This window comes from Brachycentrus maculatus, unplaced genomic scaffold, assembly GCF_059751285.1.
Source record: "Brachycentrus maculatus isolate JH-2025_06_01 unplaced genomic scaffold, ASM5975128v1 h1tg000105l, whole genome shotgun sequence".
In the NCBI taxonomy this organism is placed as follows: Eukaryota; Metazoa; Arthropoda; class Insecta; order Trichoptera; family Brachycentridae; genus Brachycentrus; species Brachycentrus maculatus.
Window position 1 is genome coordinate 3,101,224 of NW_028280859.1, and position 26,994 is coordinate 3,128,217.

Sequence of the window (26,994 nt, forward strand, 5' to 3'; positions counted from 1 at the left end):
GTATATTCTCAAGTAAAGGATTCTTTCAAGGCCCTTTCTATTAACCCTTTGTCTGTTATTCCAATAAAATTCATATATTGGCTTCCGGGAACCTCAAAATTGCTAATGAGAATCGGATTATCGTGTTCCTATTCAGGAACGTCACGAGGGATTCTCCTAATGCCAGTTTGTATCGAATCATTTGCTTGCCTGATATATATTTGATTCCTTCTTGTGACAAATTCTCCCACCTTTCACCTCGTCAAAAAGGAAATCCAGCTAATTCCACGCCGTGCCATTCAGATGGACACTAATCTTTTCATTTGTCAACACGAAGCTATTACCAAAATCACCTAGAACGGGAGATTAAAGTTTCCTGTACGTGTTCTGCCCAAGGCGAGCCATATTCACAGTCTGGATGAAAGATGGATAGTCTTAATCGACCCCCGGATTTAAAAAAATACACGTATCTTTACTGCCACAGAATCGTTGTGCTTTATCTTTTCCCTTAGGGCGTTTGTCCACTACACGGAATTACGCGAAATTTTACTGTCCGTCACGTCAGTTAGCGTTTTCAAACGACAATTGGCTTGGATTGGCTTGTTCTTTTGTCCATCTTTCTTCGGATCGGAGCTCTTGATTAGTGCGTGAACACGTTGTGCGTAAATTCGATCACGCTAAACTGTCGTAGTCGCTTTCATTTTTCAACCGGACTGCCGGATGGTCAAATTCCGGGTAGTGGACAGTCGCCCTTACGGCGCTAAAAATTTCCTCGTGCACCGGTGATAAATGTATTTTGTACATTTGTCAAAATACACATTCCCGTTTTTAAAAATGGGAAAAATATGAATATTCCTAAATGTTGCTTTTATTGACCATAGTTGAAGTTCATATGTAACAATCTTGCAATGTTAGCTCTGATAAGTATTTGAAAACGAGAAAAAATACACCGCAAGTAGCCGCAATAGCTGGCGTAGCGACACGACCGCCGCGTAAGACGATCTGCGCACTACTGGCGCAGTAAACACGCTACGACATGCGCGTATATGCAAAGCACGCCACGCATAGAAACGTTTGTGTATTGGTGATTTTATCCCTGATTTTTTCACAAATTATTCATTTCCGTCCCTGCAAATGAATAACTTTATATATATATATATATATATATATATATATATATATATATATATATATATATATATATATATATATATATATATATATATATATATATATATATATATATATATATATATATATATATATATATATATATATATATATATATATATATATATATATATATATTTTTTTTTTTTTTCTATTTCTTAAGTAAGCTTATATTACAACTAATTTCAACTATTATATAAACTTAATTTACTATATCTATTTATTTATTTCCATTTCCTTACAGTAAAAACATTTATTTTTAAATTCTTTCAGACTGCTTTCATTCTTCATGCATTCAGGCATCTCATCATATATTTTCAAACCCTTATACAACAATTTTGAGACTGTTTTTTTCATAAATGGCAGTATTATTTTATCCTTATTTCTAGTAATATGTTCATGACAATTTTTGTTTTGGTAATTTATCATAATTTGTTATAATACTTTCATGTAATGCATAATTATATAACAGAGGAATACTTAAATTCTGAGCCCGTATCTATTATACATATTTTATATTAATATTCTAATTTTAAAAGTTGAGTTGTAGTAAATATTATCTATCTACCTTTTTTGCTCGCATCCACTGAAAATATTTCGATATCCGTATGGCGAGCGTCTCTGAATCCGGGGGTAATCTCCGAGCCAACTTTTACGGAGGAAGTCTGAATGGACGAAGCCCAGGGCGTATTGGAAATCGCAAATCGGCCAGATTTGAGAAAAACTCGTTTGCACTTGTAAAAGTTGTAAGCGCTAGAAATCAGCACGACCCTTTTACTAGCGCTTCCCCAGAATTTAGGAAAGGTCTCAATTTGCTGTATTGAACACTTTATGGAATCCTGCGAAACAGTTTCCGGGAGCAAACAATTTTATCGGCTATTTTTATACTTTTGCTCTAAAAGATATATATATATATATATATATATATATATATATATATATATATATATATATATATATATATATATATATATATATAAATATATATATATATATATATATATATATATATATATATATATATATATATATATATATATATATATATATTTATATATATATATATATATATATATATATATATATATATATATATATATATATATGTATATATATATATATATATATTTGTCCGCCTCCGTAGTGTAATGGTGAGCACGCTCGGCTACCGTTCTGGAGGACCCGGGTTCGATTCCCAGGGGGGGTAAGAACAAATATGAGTGATTTTTTCACTGTAATATTTATTCAATATTACCCTGGACTGGTACTAGAAGCGGAGGGCTGATCACCTTTCCTTCATGTGTAAACGATCAAGATAACACTGCGTTTATATGACGCAGTGCCCTATGCACCATTGGGGTGTGGATAAGGGTTTTATTATTATAATATATATATATATATATATATATATATATATATATATATATATATATATATATATATATATATATATATATATATATATATATATATATATATATATATATATATATATATATATATATATATATATATATATATATAATATATATATATATATAAATATATATGTGTGTGTGTGTGTGTGTGTGTGTGTGTATGTGCATGTGTGTGTATATTTTAAATATATTCTTTTTTAATCTTGTTCCATAGAAAAAATCCTTTAACCACTCATAAATAACTCTCCTTTTTTTTCCTTCCTGCATTTATCATTTTTTATACCATACCCTTTCCCTTTTACTCCCTTTCTCACACACACACTCCCACTCTTCCCTTTTTTTTCTTTTTTATCTCTTAATGTTTTAATAGTTATTATAACATAAATGTGGAATTGTTTAATTGGCTTTATTATTATAAATGTAACTATTTTTGTTAATGTAATATAATGTTTACTATTGTTAATGTAACTATTTTTTATTATATATTTTTTTAATGTAAAGCCGTACAATTTCCGATATAAATATATGTTTGTATATAATTTAGTGATATAAATAAAATATCATCACAGATCAATTTGTGGCGTTCTTTTTTTGTTATGGTTTTTTATACGGACGTCCAATGTTTTTTTTTCTGAAGTGCGAGTGATTTAAATACACATTGTGGGAAATTTATCATTTCATTTATTGATTTGGCAGACACTTTGTGGTAAAATTCTATCCATTTTTATTCAACAACCATTCGTACACAACATTGCATTTTTTTGTCAGCATTCGAACTTCTACCATACATCGTTTTATTGCATATTTATAATCAACATTGCTTGGTACATTTCTTTAATTATTTTTTTATTTTTCTTCTTTACCAGGAGTCCGGATGTTGGACGGCGACGTCACGGACGCCGTGGAAGCCAGATCCTTGAGCCTGAACCCCCAGCATATAGACATCTACAGCGCCTCCTGGGGTCCTGATGATGACGGAAAGTCTGTCGATGGACCTGGAGAGCTAGCTACAAGGGCATTCATAGAAGGTGTAACTAAGGTAGATAGAGATTACTTATTATTATGCTAGTTATAGGTCAGTGGCTCCATCACCGGGATCTGTATAGATCTATGTATATAATTTAAAACACATATCGCTCACTCCTTTCAAGAACGTCATAAATAAAAAAAACTTGATTTTTCAGGAGAACGTTTTTAATGTTTAAAAATATAATACAATGTATTAAAAATAAATATCAAGCCACTTATTGAACTTTTTACTATGCAACCGATCTTTTTAGGTAAAACCTGAAGGTTTTTTCTCAATTTGAAAAACATTTAATATATTTAAAAAAAAAAAATTAAACAATACCTTTTCTTCAAAATGCAGAAAGAACACTTTCTGCCCTGTAGCGGGTAAATATTAAGTTAAAAATATGCCGCTTTTTCTGGGACATAGTACATTTTCTGGGCATTCCGAAAACACGCCCAACTGAAAATTGACGATTTCTGATTTATGACGTTCTTGAAAGGAGTGAGCGATATAAGACTCACCCCTTCCTAGACTCCATACCAAGTTTTTTTTTATTTACTTTGTTTTAATTTATTCGTATATCTAGAAGTTTCAAGAATTAGTGTGGTTGCCAATCGTGGGTAGATCCATCACTTAAACCAGCCTTTGACGGTCGTAGCCCCTGTAAATATCCAGACTTCCACATTCTTCCTTCTTCATCTATGTTTGATATAAAAAAATAATGTCTTCTTCTTCTTCCTGGCTACATCCCAACTTATCGTCTTTGTAGGCTGCTGGGGCTAGCTTTCCTCGTCCTCGGGTCGTAGGTCCTTCTGTCATGGACAACGTCAGCTAGGCCATGTCTTCGAACCATATTTTCTCTTTGCAGCATCCATGATCTTTTTGATATTTTTCTAGATTCTAAAAACTACAATTGCTTATCGAAAATCAAGGTTTTTTTTTATTTCTTCGAATTCCAATTTATATCTTATATTCCGAATTTATATACTAATTTTACTATAAGAATTGTGTTAACTTATTTTTAAAAAAAATTAATTTTATATTTTTTTCTTTGTTCCAAGGGTCGAGCTGGCAAGGGGTCCATCTTCGTGTGGGCCTCTGGCAACGGGGGCAGAGATCATGACAACTGCAACTGCGATGGGTATACCAACTCCATCTGGACCCTTTCAATCAGCTCTGCCACGGAGAAGGGCGAAGTGCCCTGGTACTCCGAGATGTGCAGCTCGACCTTGGCGACCACTTACAGCAGCGGATCCACAAATGATAAACAGGTATGATTTTAACCCTTTGGTGGAAAAATTTTATTCCTTATAATTACTTCAAATTACTTACGTGAATTTGTTAACAAGCCATTTTATAATATGAATGTAGAAAAAAAATATTAAAAAAAATATTCGTGGTAAAAAGATAATCGTGGTGGGAAGCATATATCCCACGGAACCATTTCAGTCACCTAATTTTAGTCGGAATAAAAATCATCATATTTTTTAATTGACATTAGTAAAATCCAAGTGAAAACACTGCTCCCCAATGACTTTTTTGTGCCATTTTCTTAGGTGGGAATACATCTTCCCACCGCCCACCAAAGGGTTAATATACACATTCATATCGTTAAGTGATTTAAAACATCAAAAAAAATACTCTAAAAGGAAGAAGATTAAATATAGTATTATCTATTAAATCTTCTAATCAGTGGACGTCTAGATAGTCCGGTTTTGATTTCCGAAATAACGTATAATGTACCTGGCTACCGTACCCGTTGAAGAAAACTTTATTTAGGACTCTTTATTTCCATATGCGACCGGGTGATATTTATGATATTTTGTACACAGGTTGTGACCACCGACTTGCACCACTCTTGCACCACTAGCCATACTGGGACATCGGCCTCTGCGCCTCTCGCTGCTGGAATATGTGCGCTGGTCCTGGAAGCTAATAGAGATTTGACATGGAGAGATATGCAGCATATTGGTAAGAAGAAATATTGTTCTTTAGTTTAAATTCTGGTTGGTTTAGATGCTACGTTTTCTAATATTCTGAGCACCCTAGGCGAGTCAGCTATGGCAATGTACTATGTTTTTTTAAGGACTGAGTAGGTACAATGTCTACAATGTCAATATCGATCCCAAAACGGACAGCGGACAGCAGTAATGTTTAAATTTATTTTGTATTTTACATTTTGATTTAAGATTTTATAAAATCTGAACATGTGTCATATTATGGAGGTCCTCACCAAAAAGTTACATTATTGTACAAAAAAATCCTTGAAATGCAAATCTATTACGTTTACTATCGAAATCTGAATTAAAATTGCGACAAAACGTGACCAATCCTGTGTTGAACCAATATGAAATCATTAAATCGCACCAAAACGTAACAATTTTACAAGCTAGAATTTCTGATTACTTAAAATCATTTATCATGGATATGTGACGTTTTGGTGAGGACCCCCACATATGACCTTCCTTGTGGGTGGATTAATAAAAAATATTTTTTACAGTGGTACGCACTGCAAAGCCAGCCAACCTCGCCACCACTGGCTGGCGGATCAATGGAGTCGGTAGGAATGTCTCGCACTCCTTCGGCTATGGATTGATGGATGCCTCTGCCATGGTCCGCTTGGCCCGCTCTTGGAGAACTGTTCCCCAGCAGCGTCACTGCGAAGTCTCAGCGCCTCATGTTGACAAGTAAGTCACCAAATCAACAAACTCTGTTTTTCTTCTTCATTTTTAGTTCAATGACTGTTGGATTTAGGCCTTTTTACGGACCTGGTCTCGGTATATCTCTTGTGTCATTTGCACGCTGTGTTTTTTCTTCTTCATCTTTGCTCATTGAATGGTGAATTTAAGCCTTTTTACGGACCTGGTCTTGATATATCTCTTATGTTATTTGTACACGTTGTTTTTCTTCTTCATCATTAGCTCATTGACTGTTGGATTTCGGCCTTTTTACGGACCTGTTCTTGGTATATCTCTAATGCCTTAATGGATGTCTTAGATAATCCCAACTGCTCTGTCCCACGTTCATCTGTTTTCTTTACCACATTTTTTCCTTTTACTCTGAGATAGATTTAAAGAAAAACTGCTATTTTAATTTTAGCCTTAAAGTTCTTAACTCGGTCATAATCTGATTCAATTATCTGTCTAGGTTGATCCCGGCAAAGAGCCAAGTGGTATTGCAACTCGCTGTAAATCACTGCGCTGGAGTCAACTACTTGGAACATGTCCAGGCCAAAATCACCTTGTCGGCCGCTCGTCGTGGAGATCTGCAGATAAACCTCACATCGCCGGCTGGAACTAAGACAACTCTCCTCGCGTCCAGGTTAGAAAAAGATACACTTAAAAATTACTTTATCTTTAGTCGTCACTTTTTTTTTAAATCATGCAAGTCCTCATACAAACCCGCCGATGATTCCGATTCCTGACCTGACCACTTTTAAGCATTTGAAATACTTGATCATGCTTTGTTTTCTTCCGTTTTCTTCTGCATTTATTACCAACCACATTCTCCTCATAAATTTGTTTTATCTCAGCCTTGCATTCTTTCTTCAAATCACCATTAGTTATCATTTGTTTGTAAAATGAATGTTTTATTTTAAGGTCACACGATATATCACGGAACGGTTTCGTTTCATGGCCTTTCATGTCTGTCCATACATGGGGAGAGTCTCCTTATGGTATTTGGCAGTTGGAGATCCACAACGAAGGAAGATATTTGGGTATGGATCCTTTTTTTTTAAATTTAATAACATATATTTTGTAAAATACCATTTACGTTTAATCAAACTAACAATATACATTTAATACGGTTTCAACTAATAACTCTCTTAATCCTGTATATTTTGTATTTAGGCCTGATTCATATTATATTAACTGAACGAGATAACTTTTACGCTTCCTAATATGTTTGTGTTATGAACATTTATAGGGCGCGCCACCCTTCAAGACTGGGCGCTCATATTCTATGGCACTGGAAGCCCGGCCGACAAAAATGATCCCAGTCCTTATAATAACAATTATTACAAAATTAATATTACCCAATCCGTCCTTGTGCCTTCCGTCGTGATGCCATCTAACAAAAATAGAAATAAGAACACCGGAAAAAATAATGGAAACGGTAACCTTTCTACGCAGTATGTAGTCAGCTCAAGCGGGAACACAAAAAAGAATAAGAACGTCAAAAATCAACACAGAAACTCTCAAGGCAAAAACAAGTCTTCCATCAGGCCGACTGTAACCAGCCTCAGAGGCATAACTAACAAAACCTCATCTTACAATAGACAATACGGAAATGGAAAAGGTCCTCAGAGACAAACAGATTCATCGTCTGGACTTCGGTCATCTTCTTCCGGTCAAAAGAAATCGCATTTTTTGTCTCTCACCACTGAAAAACCAAGACAAGAAACCACGCTTACGATGTCAGGAGTGACCAAAAACCCGAAACACGAAAAAACCACCAAATTGTCCAAAACGGCTCTAGTCAATTCGGACTCAACAATACCTTATCACACCACGAAATTTCAGAAAAACGTTTCAAAGCAACCGTTTGATTTAAACGTCAATCTTAAATCCGACAATCCTGTGTATAAAGTGGAATCCATCGCTAGGAAATCCGAGTCCAGAATGTCTACAGAAGATGATGACCTGTTCTCGACAAGGCCTTACCCGAGTACCATGGAAGTCTCCACGAACCCTCCAAACTTCAGAGGCTTCATATTCGTCGATCAGCCGCCGGATGGACACGTAGCCCCTAAGAATTCGAGGATTCCCTCGTTGTTCCAGAAGTATCCAAAAATACAGCACATCTATCCTGCTTTGTTCCCGTATCCCAAGGTGGACGTTGTCGCAAATAAGCCATCCCGGCAGCATCCCCCCCTGTCACAGTTTCATCCCGAGCTGTACCTCCGAGGTCTGGCTCCGCAGGAATCTCTGGACAGCGAGATGGATAGGGATCACCACGAGTCCAGTCTTACATCGGAAGACAAGGGTATTGCCGATAGCTTTACAGCTTCAACAACATATTGCCTGGCTGTTTACAATCGCTTGTTGATTTTAGTTTTTATCCTTGTTTTATAGTGTGTAACGTGAAGTTTTTTTATTTTATTTTAATTATTTTTTCATCTTTTTGTAGTGCAAAGTTTACCAATTTTATTTTGTTATTGTTATTTTATATTACTTTTGTACTTTTATTTTTTATAGGCTCTTCTTTTATTTTCGTTTCAAGCATGTTCCTGTATATGTCTTGTTGCACTTTTCAGTGTTGTCATGTTGACATATGATAGTCTACTTCTTTTCACTAATTAGTCAACTTTATATTTTTATTAATTACAATATATAGATACGTATAAAAGTATTTTAACGATTTATTTCAATACACCTTTATAACCAAGAAAGATCGGTGCTATAGAAAATATTGCAACCTTGAAAGTGCATGTTTGACTGTTTGTTCAATTACTCGATCTAACAAATTAATACGCATTTGCAATGAATTTTAAGCCATTGGTTTATAATAATGCACTTGAACCGTGGTAAGATTTTTAAAATGCATTAATGAAAAAATTTGAAGAAAAAAAATCCTAAAGTCTAGCATGTGTGAGTTACAAAATGATTGACTTTTTTATCTCTAAATTCGTGAAAACTTTTCATTTAATTACTGTAACACTCATATTACTGCTAGAATTATTGACTCTTGAATTTCTATGTCATGTTTCAACTAGTGTAAAAAGCCGATTTTCTCCATACAAGTCTTTCACATTTTAAGTTTTATCTGTTGAATTAGCATTTATGTAGTTTGTAGACTCTCATAATATGTTTTTACTATTATAATTAAAACACGTTTTATGATTTAAGCGACACTATTTAATTTTGTGACAGCTGTTTCGCCTCCATAGCGAACAAACCAAGGATATTTTTCATATATTTTGGACGTCAGTCTTAAAAAAATCCATTCACTGCATATGAGAAGAATTTAACTTTAAAAAAAAAAACTATATAACCATCAACCCCACTTCCCGGTGGGGTAGGCAGGGAGAATAGAATTCCACACCATCTATTTTTGCACACAATTTGCGTTTCTACTTTATGAACTGCTTTAAACAAATTTTGTTTTTAAATATGTGTATCTGTTTTTTTCGACATAGTTTAATAATGCCCGAGGCGAAATAGCTATCATTAAGAAAAATAATGAAACCATTGATCGTGTTTTGATTTATTTTATTGATAGTATACAAAGTTTTATTTTTCCTTTGTTTTTTTTTCATATGTATGAAATGTCGCATGATCTCTCATTCGAATTGTCTGCGACCGTTCCTGCTTTTCTAAGTGACCTGTTTGGATGTTCAGGTTCCCTGTCCCAGTGGGGGATGATATTCTACGGGACCGAGGTGCCCGCTCAGGAAGGTCTGGATATAGTTCCCGGCACCGTTCCGAACTCCCTGGGCCAAGTGGAACTCAACATGGGCGAGGGCGAAGCGGGCCAACACAACTCCATCGAGTCTGATCGGTCCAACTCTAGGTGGAGGGATACTCAAAAAGTTAGTATTTTTTTTATCTTTTACTCGACTTCGATACGTTTGAATTTATCATCGTTATGTCAACATATTTGTTTACTTTTTTTTTGACATCTCATCAAAGGTGAAGAAGAATATGGAAGTCTGGGCATTTACGGGGCTTACGACCGTCGTAAGCTAGTTTAAGTGATCACTTTACACACGTGCAACCTCCACGAATTCTACCAATGATTGACAACCACACTACTCAAATTCTAGGAAGTTCTATATATATGATCCAATTTTGAAACATTGTACTTGAATCACTAGAACTAGAGACATCTACAGTGAGACGAAAGAAGCTTTTTACTAAGCAGAAACTCTTTCAATTAACGTTTAACTTTATCATCTTTATATCAACCTAACCAATCAATCAATGGTCCATAGGGCACTGCATCGCATTCGTCATACGGTGTTAGAAAATGATGCGAAACGCATTGAAACACGTGTCACAGTAGATTTAAAGAAATAGTGATATCAACCAAGTAAAATTTGAGTTAAAAAATGAAAAGATATTTTTTTTTTACAAAATACATATTTAAATAATACAAAATAGTTGTCAAATATTCAAAACATTTCAAATATAACGTTTCTACCTCTCTAATAAAGTAGATACTTGTGTTTAGAGAGGGAGTTCGTTTTACAATTATTATTTTTTTTATATAAAAAAGTAAATAAAATAAAAAATAAACAAAGTAAATTAAATTTATTACATATTTAAAAAAAGTGACTGCCGAATAAATTTTTGAAGTTGTCTTATTTTTTCTAAATTTTCCGACAGATCCGAGAAGATGGAAGAGTGGAGAAGCAGGGTTCGCAAGATTCTAACACCGACGACTCGGCCGCCAGTTCTGGTTGTCTCAATTATGTAGCGACGGAACCCCAACACTGTATAGGTTTGTGCTTATTCCTTCTTGTATTGTTCTATACACTCAATGTCCCTCAAGCCACATCAAACGAACCGAAAACTAGCAAGCGGAGACACACCAACAGCATCCAAAACACACCCAACCAAGATGGATCTCAAAATGAAGACAGAAATTCAGAAATTGACTCAAACGACAATCAATCCGATCAAATGGATAGTGGATACAAAACAGAAAACCTAGCGATAAGTTCAGAAGAAAAAGACGTGCTTGCCTTGGCAATTTTTAGTAAAGTATCGAATAAGAAACAAGTCATATTTTCTTCTCCACATGTTCTTACTCGCTTATCTGTGATGAAAGATGACGGAGCTAATATGTCCCTGATAAATAGTTTAAATCAACCGCGTGTAGATATATTCAATAACAAATTAAATGTAATAGGCGATCGTGTTTCGTTAAATCTAGAATCATGGTCTCGGCCATCAGCTAGATTATTTCTAAATAATTTTAACGATTCCACCAATAAATCGTCCCTTTGCGCAGACGTCTCTATTTCACGTGAATTAACTCTTAGCAAATTGGACGGAAATCGTTCGTTAAAATCATTCGGTGACGTAATCGGATCATCGGCCAATTACCACACTCCTTCCAGTGGCGATTTCGGCTAACCGATGATCGAATAACCAATCTCGTCATCCAAATATAATAAGCCAACACTATTTAATAAAAATATATATTGTGATCGAGGTATGTTTTGTACTTTTAGTTAGACAATTTTCAAATTGTTAGCGTAATTATTGCGAGTACAATTGAAAAGTAAGTTAGATGTGTATTCCAGAATCGTCTTTCCAATTAAAGCCTTTTACATTTTTGACAAAAATGAACGCTTCTGCGTTCGTCTATCGACTAAGTTACAGTGTGTCCGTGTTAAAAATTATAAAATTATTATTGTTTAAATTTTTTAAAACCTTTTGTCATTGATCAAATGTAACTCATTTATTTTTCGTTCGATTTTTTTAAAATAGTCCCTTTGTACACGTTCGTTTATTTAAATAAACGCACCTCAGAACTGTGATCTTAGGTTCGTATCCAAGAAGTTAAATCGTTAAATAACCGCGATTTCATACTTAGCCTCTGATGATTTTTTAATTACCTAACGTCCAAGTGACTCTGAAATCTAGCTACGGCTTATGCGACACCGCTTATCGTGACCCTACTAAGGCTTCAACTTTTTAAATTTTATAGACTATGCCTACTCGTGAGCGGATTTACTCATTATGTTTAAAGTTGCTATAATTTAATGTAATTCGTAAGTGAAAATTCTAGGCAAAAACACTCGCTAGATACTAGATGGGGAGATGTTTATTTGAAATTTTGATGCTCGCGCTTATACGTTTTATCATATGTTTTTACAATAATTTCCATATCACAGTAGCAGATCTACGCTTTGATAATATCAAATATCAAAAAACGTAAAGTTGATTTTTAAATAACTATCGCGCACGCGCAATGCTTTTCAATAACAGCAAAGCTGGGCGCACTGGCGTGTTCAACAAACGCGCTTATTTAACGACTTAACCACGTCAATATACCTGGGATCGCAGCCCAGATGCAACCCAAATACACTGTGGAATATATTAAAACGAACGTGCGGTGAGCAATATCAACGCGGTTACGCATATGGTATTCTGCCCCATTTGACCGATATATCCAGACGTTATTGCGTTGCGTTTGCGGTTCGTTTGCCGCAATAAACGGAACTATGCAAGTGTTCATAGGGGTTATTACGAAAAAAATCATGAATGAACTACACGAAATTAATTTTGATATTTCGGTCATTTGGTGCAACAATGGGGTGATTACGCTTTTAGAAATATTCAGGGGATGCCATTCAGATGCTGTAGCAACAGAAATGGTGCCATTTCACTCAATTCTACAATGACAATTTCACCACAAAAGCAATTCTGTTGATGTTTCTCCCTATGTAAACAGTATTTGCGCACATTTTGACATAAGCATACACGAGAAAGAGACCAAGTGCATTTTTTTTTAAAAAACGTGATCATTGACTGTTTGATATCTTACTAGCTTAATATTGCCCTGAAAAAATCCCAAAGGATTTTAAACTTGGAAGTATATATTGACTTATTATTTTTTGACATCTCATCAAAGATGAAGAAGAATATGGAAGTCTGGGCATTTACGGGGCTGACGACCGTCATAGGCTGGTTTAAGTGATCACTTTACACACGTGTAACATTCACCAATTCTACCCATTATTGACAACCACAATCCTTGGAAGTTCTATATATATGAACCAATTTAGAAACCTTGTTCTTCACTAGAACTTCACTAAAAAATAATATGAAAATAACTCCTGTAATTGGAGATAATCCAGATTTTGTGAACAAGTATTTGGACGCACTCAAAATGTTGTAAAATATATTGACTTGTTAAAAATGACCAACTGCATTGATGTTTACTTTATTTCCAAGCAAAAGCGACTTGAATGGCCCTCCTGAACATTTTACGTTTTGTTAGTTGGTCACTTTCTCCTGTACGACTACGATATATACGTTTTTACCTTGATTTTTTAAAAAGTGTAATTGCGTCATTGTTACACCAAAGGAGCGACATGTAACTTATTAATGTCATCATTATTGTCCTTGCGTTCCTCATTTGTTAGCAATAGTAAAATGATCTAGATGTTATGTTTTACCATTAGTTTTAAGCCCTTCAAATAGATATTTCTACATCGCATTATATCCTAAATGAATTATATTTAAACATCACTTATTGATACCACATAATATATGAAATAATGATATCCTTTTTTATGTTTATTGCTGTTTGTATTATAATAAAGGGAAGTTTATTTACTAAGTTACATGTTATTTACAGTCAGATTTATTTAATATTTTGTAAATAAGTAAGTTTCAATTTTTTTACAGTATTTCTCATTACAATAATATTTGTACATTTTGTGAAAAAATCTAACATGGATTCCAGATTAATTTTAAATAATTTTACTTGTAGTTTACTTGTATAAACATTAATTTATATATTTTTTAATAATTGTATTTTAATCTTATGTTGTTTCAACACTCTCCTTATCATTCATAGTTCACTTTGCGCAATACCACTTAAAAACACTACTTCATGGCTACCCGTTTTGGGATAACCATTTCATCATTTGGTTTAAATTTGTTCTGATGTTGGAATGGTTATTCTGAAGTCGGTAGTCTTGAAGTAGTATTTTTAAGTGGAATTATATAAAGTGAACGATGAATGATAAGTAGAGTATTTTATTACCATACTACAAAGTTAAAATTACTTTGTAGTATGGTAATAAATTTTAAATATGTTATTCATTCATTCGCTCATCAAAAAAAACAACTTAACTACATTTATAGTTTCAATGTACTCTTTTCAACAACGCCATAATATATCGAAAAACGTCAATTTTCAGTTGTGCATGTTTTCGAAATGCCCAGAAAATGTACTATATCTCGGCAAAAGCGGCATATTTTTACTTAATACCCGCTACAGGGCAAAAAGTGTTGTTTTTGAATTTTGAAGAAAAGGTATTGTTTAATTTTTTTTTTAAAATAAACTAAATATATTTCGAATGGAGAAAAAACGTTCAGGTTTTACCTAAAATGATCTATTGCACAGTAAAAAGTTCAATAAGTGACTTGATATTTATTTTTAATGCATTTCATTATATTCTAAAACTTTAAAAACGATCTCCTGAAAAATAAAGTATTTTGATATATGACGTTGTTGAAAGGAGTGAGCGTTTTGTGATTTTTCATATGCATCCAGCAAACCTTAAAAAATTGACGTAGGAAAGATTTATTGAATATTTCAGGAGTTTGGAAACAAAGATGGAAGTGTATGCTTCATTTGGTAGATATTTCTTCAAAGGAATAAAATTATAAAAGATTCGAAATGGAATTTGTATTAAAATATATCATTTTATATATAATGATGCTTAAAATAATAGGGTGTTTTGACAAATCGGGGATAACATTAAATATTTTTTTTATTTTTAACATAAATTGTATACATTTATTGAAATCACAATTTTAAACATATTTAAAACATTTTTTTGCAGAGACCCACCAAGCCACCTTTTGTGTCTTGTCGGTTGAGTTCTTTTTGAATCCTTTTTTTTTATTGTTTTAAACGATTTTAACCCAATATACACACAAAAAAGAGAAAAATTAAGAATGTAAACATTTTACAATTTTCATAAATTAACTTTGTTCCATATTTTATTTGACCTCTAATATCGTCGGCAACAAATTAAAAATGTTCGGAACGATATATTGCAGTGTTCGACTCCCATATTCATTGTTAATTCATAATGGAATTTGTATTAAAAGATATCCTTTTATATATAGTAATGCTTAAAATAATAGGGTGTTTCGACAAATCGGGGATAACGTTAAATATCTATGTATTGTATTTTAACGATGCTTTTAATATGATACTAAATGAATTAATATATTGTTAATTTTCTGTTTTATAAATAAGAAAATATTAAACGGCTTGCCATTAGTCAACATGATGATGACGTTTCAAATGTAAATCCCATACCCTGCTCCAACTTGCTTGTTTAAAAGCCACAATTCTCAATGCTGTAAAATTTTAAATATATACTTTTGCGAGGTTATAGATCTTTATCGTGCAAATATGTCATTTCATATATAATTTAAAACATCGCTATTGTAACGCGTTAGATCTTTAGCGCTTAAATATGTCGTTAATAGATAATTTGAAACAACCATATTTTAAACGCGTTAGATCTTTAACGAGCAAATATGTCGTTTTATAGATAATTCGAAACATCCATATTTTAAAAGCGTTAGATCTTTAACAAAGAAATATGTCGTTTTATATATAATTTGTAAAATCCATATTTTAAACGCGTTAGATCTTTAACAAACAAATATGTCGTTTTATATATAATTTGAAACGTCCATATTTTAAACGAGTTTGATCTTTAACGAGTAAATATATCGTTTTATAAATAATTTGAAACATCCATATTTCCATATTTTAAACGCGTTAGATCTTTAACGAGCAAATATGTCGTTTTATATATAATTTGAAACGTCCATATTTTAAACGCGTTAGATCTTTAACGAGTAAATATATCGTTTTATAAATAATTTGAAACATCCATATTTCCATATTTTAAACGCGTTAGATCTTTAACGAGCAAATATGTCGTTTTATAGATAATTTGAAACATCCCCATTTTAAACGCGTTATAATAAATATAACCTCGTCACAGTAATTTTTTTCATTCTTAAAAAAATATTTATGTGAAAAATTATAAAACATTTTTTCCACTTAGCTCAACTCAATTTTCCACCTTACTCTTAAACCAAGATGGACACTTCCGTGTTTGTTTCCATACCCCTTCATTGAATCCTGCTGTATGACATGAACTGCACCATGTAAATATAAAACGTAAAGTGCCAAGTATTGAGTGTCTATCCATAGACAATACTTATTTGATTCTAAGTGTAGATTAGAACCCTTTCGTCTTAAGAATAAGGGATTTGTATGCCAAATTTTATACTAAGTACTTACCTTGTTTTCTTTCGCACAAAATACAACAAACACTGATTCCTAATAAATTAACTTAGTAACAATTTGTAACATACGAGCGCAAATATGAAAAATGTCGCTTAAATGTCAAGTGCAATTACCTTACTTAATATATGAATGTCACACGAATATCACACAAGCTTAAAATGTAATATCACACATCATCAATAACAAACACATCGGCGGTCCAGTTTTAAAACCATGTAAGATGGAAAATCTGACTTTGTACTAGAACCCACACCAATCTGTTTTTGCAAGCAATATTCTCCTCTTCCACATTTTTGCATCTCTCTATGGATAAAGTAATATACTGATCCATATAAATGGTGTTAGAACCAACCGTCTATCGTTTTTATACAAATAAAAATGGAAGCCTGTGCATTCCAGGGCTCATGACCTGGCATTTGGCTGGCTTAAGTGATCATTTCATACACTTGTACTTAATATAAATTATAATGATCACCAGTCTTGAACAAATACATATATTGCATTAATTTTTGGGTATTAAGTTCACTGTTGTTTGATTCTTTCCATATGTTTTCAAGGAGCATATCGAAATTCTAAATCTCATAGCCGCGATAGATTTTGTATGATGCAGTCCGAAACCCGTAGTATTTACATTTCCTAATCAGTACATGACCAGATCATTATATGTGGTAATGTAGTCAAGTATTTTTCAGAGACCTTAAAAAATGAGAGAGATAGCTAGCCTCCCTCAACGCTACAGAAAAAAAAGTATATAAAAAAAAAATTAAAAAAATTAATATATATATTTATATACATATATATATATATATATATATATATATATATATATATATATATATATATATATATATATATATATATATATATATATATATATATATTGTGTGACAAAGTGCATTTTTTACAAAAATGTGATTATTGACTATTTGATATCTTACCAGCTTAATATTGCCCTGGAAAAAATCCCAAAGCGATTTTAAACTTGGAGGTATAATATATTGACTTGTTGAAAATGACTAACTGCATTGATGTTTTTTTTCTTGCCAAGCAAAAGAGACTTAAATGGCCCTCCTGAACATTTTACGTTTTGTTAGTTGGTCATTTCCTCCTGTACGACTACGATATAAAAGTTTTTACCAAAATATTCCTAATACTATACATGGTTTTCAAATTGCAAAGCTAATTGATACCGTTTTTTTTTCATGTTTAAACACTGCTTATCTTAATAAATATATACATTTCTAAGCAGTAGTATTATCTTTAAGTTTAATTTCTGTATACACATTGCAGAATGAATTAACTACGCTATTTTTCATACGGGAAAATCGCGAGTGTTGAATTTGCTTTAAAATGTTAATATAAAAACTCCCTGTTTAAACGCAAACAACGAATTATATTTCTTTAGTATATATTTTCTAATATCCATTTGGAAAATCGTAAATTCATACAAAGGCTATCATTGAATTTAAAATGTGATTGGAAGCTAGGGTTTGACATCTTTCTCATACAACGAGATATTTCCTTTGTATATTTTTCTCGAACTTTGCGATCTATTCTATGAAATTTTCTGTTCCCGGATGCTTCCTTTCATTTATATTATATATCCTTGTTAAACTTGGGATCGATCACATAGGACGACGTCACTTATCGACAAAAACGGAAGACCGATAAATCATTGTCATTCTTTGAAACTTACTTTGAAAGTTCTCAGTACCCTGTTAGTTTGCTCAGAGAGATGCCTTCCAATAAAATGCTTGTTCGTGTGTCATATCTATGTTTTATTAATAAATTTATTAATAAAACACTCTCCTTACCATCCATTGTTTACTTTGTGTAACACTACTTCATATAGAAATTTTACATGTAAATAAAATTGGTCTTTGGGTAGATAATCTAGAAAAATTAGAAATATGTAAAGCAATCAATAAAGACTTACCCATAATAAATAACCAACTAAATCTAACTTCGAGTCCACTTTTAAAAAAGTTCTCATTGATGGAATATTTTCCTAAACCGTCACAAATAAGTGCTTTAAAAAAGTGGTATTACACAAAGTAAACAATGGATGGTAAGGAGAGTGTTTTATTACCATACCACTTTATTATTTATTTATTTTTTAATTACCTAACGTCCAAGTGACTCTGAAATCTAGCTACGACTTTTGCAACACCGTTCATCATGTCCCTACTCAGGCTTCAACATTATAAGTTTCATAGCCTATGCCTACTTGTGAGTGGATTTACTCTTTATGTTTAAAGTTACTATAATTTCATGTAATCCATGAGTGAAAATTCTAGGCTAAAACACTCGCTTTACCATACCACAAAGTTATCAATGCTTTATTTACAAAATAAATTAACTAATTTGATTTTTTGGCGGCATTCAACTTAACACAATTATCTTAATGTAGAATTTTATAAAACGATCCATCACAGTTTTATTAATACAAGTCTTGTTAATCTATCATGTTCCTAAATTTTGAAGATGAAAATAAGTATCTTAAATTAAATAAAATTCCTTGTCCAATTTCCTACTTATTTTTTAAATTTAATCTTAATTTGTACTGTTGGGAGCGATATTTTTTAAGGTTCTCTCAAATCATCAGCCTATGTAATTTGTTTATTACGAAATTGTATGTTATACGTTAAAAGATAAGTAAATTTAAAATACATATCTTTTACCAGTAATGATAGTGTAACTTTATATGTGAATATTAATTAAGTTATATATATTAGTAGCATTATGAAGATGATAAAGGGAGTTAGTCAAATGTAGATATATATAAAGTGAAATGGGGTTTTTCACGAAGTAAGAGAGAAAATTATATTTGTTCACGCATCTCGTATTTCTTGATTCAGTTCTAAAACTGTTGCATTCTGCCCACTTCTGCTTTGATAAATTTATCGAATCATTATTTTTTACAGTGTGATAATATATACAGTAAACCCCCCTTTAACGTTGAGACAGGTACAGCGTTATCGAAGGGAACGTTATAAGAGTTAAATTATTAATAATAATAAAAAAAAACCTTATCTGCACCCAAATGGTGCATAGGGCACTGCTTCATATAAACGCAGTGTTATCTTGATCGTTTTTACACATGAAGGAAAGGTGATCAGCCCTCCGCTTCAGGTACCAGTCCAGGGTGATATTAAATAAATATTACAGTGAAAAAATCACTTATATTTATTTTACCCCCCTGGGAATTGAACCCAGGACCTCCAGAACGGTAGCCGAGCGTGCTGACCATTACACTACGGAGGCGGACAGTTTAGAGTTTAGAGATAAGAGTTTAATTACTGTATTTCAATTCTAAATGACTCATTTCAGTCTTTTCAGCTGGTTAAAATATAAAAACAGTTTTAAAAACTCCTTATAACATTCCCTATGATAATGCGGTATCTTTATATACGTTATAGAAGGGTTTACTGTATTTATTTATTATACGGATAAAAGCCTTGTTTTCATCATTGTTTTAGTGAGATTAATTGACACTCTCCTTATCATTCATCGTTCACTTTGTGTGTACCACTTCAAAGTGGTATTACACAAAGTGAACGATGAATGTTAAAAAGAATGTTAATTGAACATACCACAATATTAACAATACTTTTAATATACAAAATAGAGTAATCGAAGTTTATCACACGATGAATTTTTGTCAATCACCATATGAGATATGTACTTGTGACATTCTCTACAACAGTGTTCCGCAAACTTTTTTTAATTTCAAGGTATACCTACCAAATTAAGAAAATTCAGAGTGCATATGAACCATAATATGGTAAAATATTTAACAATATGTTTAATCCGAAATGTGAGCCTACTTAACTGAGCGCAGGCAATCAAAATTTGAAGAAATTGTGTCATTTTCACAAAACTAGACGTTTTTCTGCGTCACATCTACTAATCATCTCAAAGTGATGGTTACAAATATCTCTTTTACTTCGATTTATACTCGTGGATAGATAGCAAAATATGGACATCATCATCTTATGAAGGACTATGGAATTTAAAAAAAATGTCAAAGACTCTTTTGATATTTCACTTTATGATTTGTGATATTTATACTTAAATAGTGTTTAAGTGAGATGAAAGTACGTTTACGGTGATTATTATTATATATTATATTTTAAAAAATACTTAAAATTTATATCATTTCTTTGCATTTTCTCCATTAAGTTTTTACACTCGACATCTTATTATGTTAAATATTTCATTTATCTTAAATTCTCAGCATAATTCATGAACTGTTTAGTGAAATTATTACGTATTTGCTATATAACCTATCAATTTACTCATCTAGAACGGGGCTACTTGAACTTTGATGTGTTACTTGAGCCCAGTACAAAAAAATTATTTAGATCGTGGTATCGATCGAAGTATCGTGACAATAAGTGCCAGGGAAACAATGATTCAGGTCGATACGTTCATTATTGTAGACCAAATACAGATTTATTTTTTTGTACTGGGCTCAAGTAACACATCAAAATTCAAGTAAATTGTTCTACGTTACTTTAAACGACAGTTTACAATTAGTTCAATTTTGAACGACCTGATAAATTGAAGTTCTAAAGCTATTTATTGTAAATCACCCTGTTAACCTAAAATATTATAATTGTGCATTTCGAAATATGAATGTATGTAAATTGATTTCAATTTGAATTAACCCGACATTGTACTGTAATAATTTATAAATGTATATATTTAAAACTATAACCTACGAAAGACTTAAATAATACAATAAAATGAGAAATGTTTTCATACAAAATAAAAGATTTGTTTTATTGTGATTAAAACCCCGTTTTTTTTGGCCTTACTCTTTTTATGTTTTATTTTGTTATTTGTTTTTTCTTACTTGTGTTTATGTGGTTTTTATCTAACCCAGTTCGCAATCTTAAGGGGAATCAATTATTGTATACTATTTTTTAATCATAAAACTACAAGGGACTTATTTTCCTGTGATACATGTCAAAAATAATAAATAAAGAAACTATTGAAAAATCATAAATTTTATACAAATATTTACATGTCATCATTCTCTCTGCTACAAGGAAAATAAAAATCTATCTTTATTTCATTATTGACGAAGATTTCTAAAATGTTTTTGTTTTTATGGTAAACATAGCATATCATATGAATATAAGGGTTTTATATGAAAAAAAAAATCATAAAAAATATGAAGTAATAATATATACATAATAAATATAAAGTAAATATAACAATACTTTATTGATTCACAGTTGTTTTTAAAAACATGAAAATTTCAATATAAAATATGAATAAAATATTTGTTTAAGGCCAGTTTTGAGGCATTTAATGTAAACACGACTAATTTCGAGAACTACAGATGATACGGTATTTGAAAATGATCGAAATGCATCGAAACACGTGTCATAATTAAAATTTAATAAAAGATTAGAAATAGTTTTATTTACCAAGTAAAACTTTTTTTTAAATATACAGATGTTCTAGTTCTGTTTACATTAATAAATTCGAAAGTGATCGTATACAAGTGTTTATTTTTATTCAAATATTACTTATCAAAACCTGCTCATTATTTACGATATACTAATCTAAAATTTCAATATTTTTCTGCTTTTATGTAATCAATGGTTATATATTACACTGGTTAGTATGATGGTAAGTAAGGATATTTAATCAAAATCATAGATTATAGAGTAGACTAATTCGAGGAAAAATTATGCCTGCAGTATTTAAAACACGCACATGCAATATCGGCTTTTATGGTTGTGTTTTTTTTAAATGTACCATTTTAAGGATGCCTACTAGGACGATTTTGTTAATATTAATTTCATTTATTGATTTGGCAGTCACTTAATATCTATACATTTTTAATTGAAGATTTACTTGATAAATACTACTTTTTATAAATTATTATTATGAATTATGTTTAATAAATAATTATTTTTCACAGTTCGCTAGCCATTTATTAAATACACATATCGCTCACTCCTTTCAACAACGTCATTTATCAAAAAACTTGATTTTTCAGGATATTGTAAAGTTTATGTATTAAAAATAAATATCAAGCCACTTACTGAACTTTTTACTGTGCAACAAATCTTTTTAGGTTAATCCTGGATGTTTTTTCTGCATTTGAAAAATATCTAGTGCACATATTAAAAAAAAATTAAACAACACCTTTTCTTCAAAATACAAAAACAACACTTTCTGCCCTGTAGTGGGTAAATATTAAGTTTAAAATATGCCGCTTTTGCTAGGATATAGTACATTTTCTGGGCATTCCAAAAACATTGAAAACACAACTGAAAATTGATTTTTTTTTAAATGACGTTATATACGTGATATAACAACAATAATTCAAAATTATTTATACCAAAAGTCATAAATTTAAATGTCATAAAAATCATTAAAATATATATAATAATAAACCTTTAGTAAATATAACTTAAGTATCTCCTCTTTCGACAATATGACAATGACAAAAGTCTCTCCTCTTTTGTCTATGTTCCCGCTGATAAAAAATAACAGTAAGAAACACCTTCTACCTTCTCTTCATCCTTCAACGTCCCAAGGACACAACTCTAAAATTTAGACGTAGCTTCATATACGGTGTTTGAAAGTGATGTGTCCTTGGGACACGTGTCACAATAGATTTTATAAAACAGTAGTATTTACCTAGTAAAACTTAAATTAATAATGATAAATATTAATTTTAAATGTTTATCTATTTGTGTGCTTTATATTTCTACCATATTTCCTTATGTCTTCTGACTAATCCAAGAAACCTATTGGTATCCCTGTAAAAGCCGATATGTCGTGATGAGATGGTTCGGAGTATATGCTTGTTGCCTAATTGAACGTATCTTGTCTCTTGTGTGTATTATCTGAGTTAACAGGTGGGGGTCACTACTACTAGAAACTTCTTGCACCGATTAGAGAACCAATCAGCGCCAGGGCCCATCAGACGAACTTAAAGCATACGATTGTAAGGTTGTTTCGAAGCCTCTATTGAAATTGTTTCATACGAAACTAACCGCCTAGAACTTTGAAGAATTAAAGATTAAGACGAGAAGAGAATCGTTGAGCTTTCTACAAGCGGAGGGTGAGTTTGATTATCTTCCCCGCTCCTTGTTTTCTGTTTTGCTTCTATGCTTGTGCGGTGTTGATATCTCGTACTGTGTATAAAACTCTACCCTCTTTCTTTTCTTTTTCATTCTTTTTGAATATTCCTTTTTTTACTTCCACACTTGTTTTAGAATTCCTTGTGTCGTTCTTCGTTGCTTCAGTAGATCTTGTAACGGCATGACTCTTTTTCTTACCGTATTTTTCTCTGGTGTTTGGTGATTTGTAGTATTTTTATTGTTTATACCTGTATCTTACACTTTTTTGTATTGATTTCAATAGAACAATTGTCTATTTTACTTAAACGTTATCCCAATAGTCCGTTTTTCTATTTTTTTTAAGAATCTATAAATTATAAATCTAAGTACACAGTTTATGTAATAATTATTTTTGTGCATATTATAATTTGCAGGTATATTAAGTTGATTTTGTTAATTTAATATTTATTTTTGAAATGCAACCAGTTTTTTTAAATCACGAAAATATCATTAATGATGTATTTTTATTACAAAGAAGTTAGTAAATATGCTCTTAAATCAATGTATTTAATTTTCTACTAATATTGTTTTTTTGTATTAAAACACATTAAAGTCCACTTAGCCTTTTTCTTACAGAAATAAAACACTTTATGTAAACAATGTTATAATGTTTAAATAATAAGTTCATTTGATTCCTTTTAATATGTTCCCATAAGCTCAAACTTATCTCCTATCTTGATAGGAGCATATTGTATCTTAATTTGATTTGTTACTTACATAATAACGCTTTTAAGCATTTTTGTTTTTGTTTTAATATTTGGAACTATTAACATCCTACTTATATTTGTTAAAAACTATTTATTTTAGGTACTAAGAAATATAAATATCAATATAAGACAGTCTTTGTTACAGATAAGCTCTTACAAAAATGACAGTGCCACACATTTTGTCTTATATTGCAATCAATTGCGCTTATTTTTTATTATATTTCACTAATTCTTTACGTGCCTTTTTCGCTTTCGTTTATACAGTGAGCTTTTGTTTTGTCTCATTTTCTAATGACGTTATTTCTTTTCCTACAGAATGCAAACCGGCGTTTTTCCTCTTCTCTGGCCAATGCTTTGTCCAGTGTCCCGATAAAACGTTCGCCAGTCGATCATTCTACGAGAAGGTGGTCAAGCCGAAACCCCAGGAGACGGTTGCCAATCCCGACAGCATCGAAGCCTTGTCGGCTTCCCTTAAGAAGAGGGGCTCTCACTCAGGGCAGAAGAGACTGCACGTGTCTAGGAATATCATGAAGCCAGTGCCTCCTAGAATCTGCTTGGACTGCCACTATTCCTGCGCTACGTGCTCCGGCCCTTACAGCTACCAGTGCCTTACATGCCCCGAAGATGCGAGGCTCGTGAATTCTTCGACCAGTTCTGTCAGCATTCCTGAGAACTATTGCTATCCATTGCAAGTTCTCCCTCAAATCGAAAGCGCCTCTTGGCTCTTCAGGCTGTATATACTGTTTGCCATCATCATGGCGTTGGTTGCTGGCGTCATCTTCTACTTTCTTCTCGCGTGTCTACTGACCAAGCTAGGAGTGCGAATTTGCTGCATCGGAGGAGTGGGCTCTAGCGATGTGAGCTACAGCAGATTGGGCAATACCGACAAATCACAGCAAAAGAATACGAACATTGTTCAAGAAATCCACAGTGCCATTTACGACGCCAGTGATTCTGATAGTCTCGAAGAATAAACATTGTAAACTCTCATGTGTGATGTTAACCAAACTAGTTTCTGCATACGATAATCTTAATTTTTGTCATTTTATAAATTTTCCTCTGATACTTCCTACTTAATTAGTGTATTTCCTGTATCAAAGATCAAAATTAGAGTAAGGCAGCTTTTCATTACGCAAGTTGATAGGTTGTTCAACAATGAACAAAGGCCATTAGTTTTGAATTCTGAATTACATTTACATTCATAACTCTTAATTCGTTCGATTCCTAAATTTTAGTCATTTCAATTGTAAAATAATTCTTGATATGTAGCTTTATGTTGTATTTTAGTTGATTTTGTATTTTAGAACAAATAATTAATTGATTTGTCTTAATGTGAAGTGTTTTACTGACATCTGACAATATTTTTTTTACTGTAATCCATGTCATTCCTATGAAGATAGTCGATATTAGCAGTTATTTAATTTATACCAGTTATAGTAACTTTTTTTCTTATTTAATGCCATTTAAATTAAACCATTATTTCGTTGCACACGCAGTACAGGATATGAAATATTTCATGAAAACTTGTGTTGACCTGCGACTGCCCCTAGGGTCAATGCGGGCCAGAAATTTTAGACTGCTTAACAGCCCAGGATTTTTTTTTCTAATTCCCTTTTTTTCTTTAACGAAATAACGGAATAAATGTAAACTGGTATGAAGGAATATTGTCAGTGTTACAAAAGAAGTGTTGCCAGCCCAAAAAAAACTAAACGGTAGTCAAGCAATAATCAATAATATAATACTATGCAACTGGGCCCATATAGACCCCGTGAGCATTGGAGGGGTTTTCATGGCCTGGGCAGTTAAGAGTTAAAATGCTAGTAACCACTAACTGAAATTTAGTCTGCCAGTTTTGAGACGTACACGTCTCTTCGTCAGGATAATCACTACACTATTGCAAACAACACTATGCACCATTACTACGGCAATATATGCATTCATACCTCTACAGAAAAAAACTTATCACATGCGTTATAAATCTGTCCGAAGACAAATAGTGCCTTACACCAGGGTGAGTGGTTATATATAAAATGTCTAAACATGAAGATTTTGCTGCAAATATTTAAATTCTTGCAAAATTGTGATAAATCATTAAAATTAATAGTGATTTTTCTCCATAATATTTTTTCAATATTTCCCTGGACTGTTACTCCAAGCGCAGGATTGGTCACTTTGCCTCTATGCATGTAACGATCAAGATAACACTTCGTCAAAACACCACTAGGTGTAGATAAGAGTTAGGAAAAAGAAATGGAAAATATGATATAGATTACATTTAAACTGGCAATTTAAATGACTCAAAATAACATGGCGCGACTAAATGAAGGTTATATTAATATATAACATTTTTCAATATTCTCATTTGTATTGATTATATTTACTGTTATAATTCATTCCTGGGCTGCGATTACAAGTGGAAGTTCACGCTTTAACTACTGAATGTAGATATTTTTTATCTTTACTCAGGGCTTTTATGATATATTAATAATTGAAGTAATGACTTGGCCATTTTTTCGGTTGTCAATTCGTGTTATCAA

General features: G+C 32.1%; 1 protein-coding gene across 1 annotated transcript in view; it reads left to right on the forward strand.

Moving 5' to 3' along the window:
- The window catches only part of LOC148310156 (furin-like protease 1), a 518,091-nt gene extending 491,383 nt beyond the window's left edge, over window positions 1–26,708 (forward strand). Inside the window, exons 6-14 of the mRNA XM_088259007.1 lie at window positions 3,434–3,606; window positions 4,641–4,850; window positions 5,412–5,550; window positions 6,080–6,266; window positions 6,727–6,900; window positions 7,179–7,297; window positions 9,921–10,111; window positions 10,908–11,022; window positions 24,773–26,708. Of these exons, the coding sequence (XP_088115133.1) occupies window positions 3,434–3,606; window positions 4,641–4,850; window positions 5,412–5,550; window positions 6,080–6,266; window positions 6,727–6,900; window positions 7,179–7,297; window positions 9,921–10,111; window positions 10,908–11,022; window positions 24,773–25,431 (1,967 nt within the window). The 3' untranslated portion in view covers window positions 25,432–26,708. The remainder of the gene's footprint in view (window positions 1–3,433; window positions 3,607–4,640; window positions 4,851–5,411; window positions 5,551–6,079; window positions 6,267–6,726; window positions 6,901–7,178; window positions 7,298–9,920; window positions 10,112–10,907; window positions 11,023–24,772) is intronic.
- Window positions 26,709–26,994: the final 286 nt, after the last annotated feature.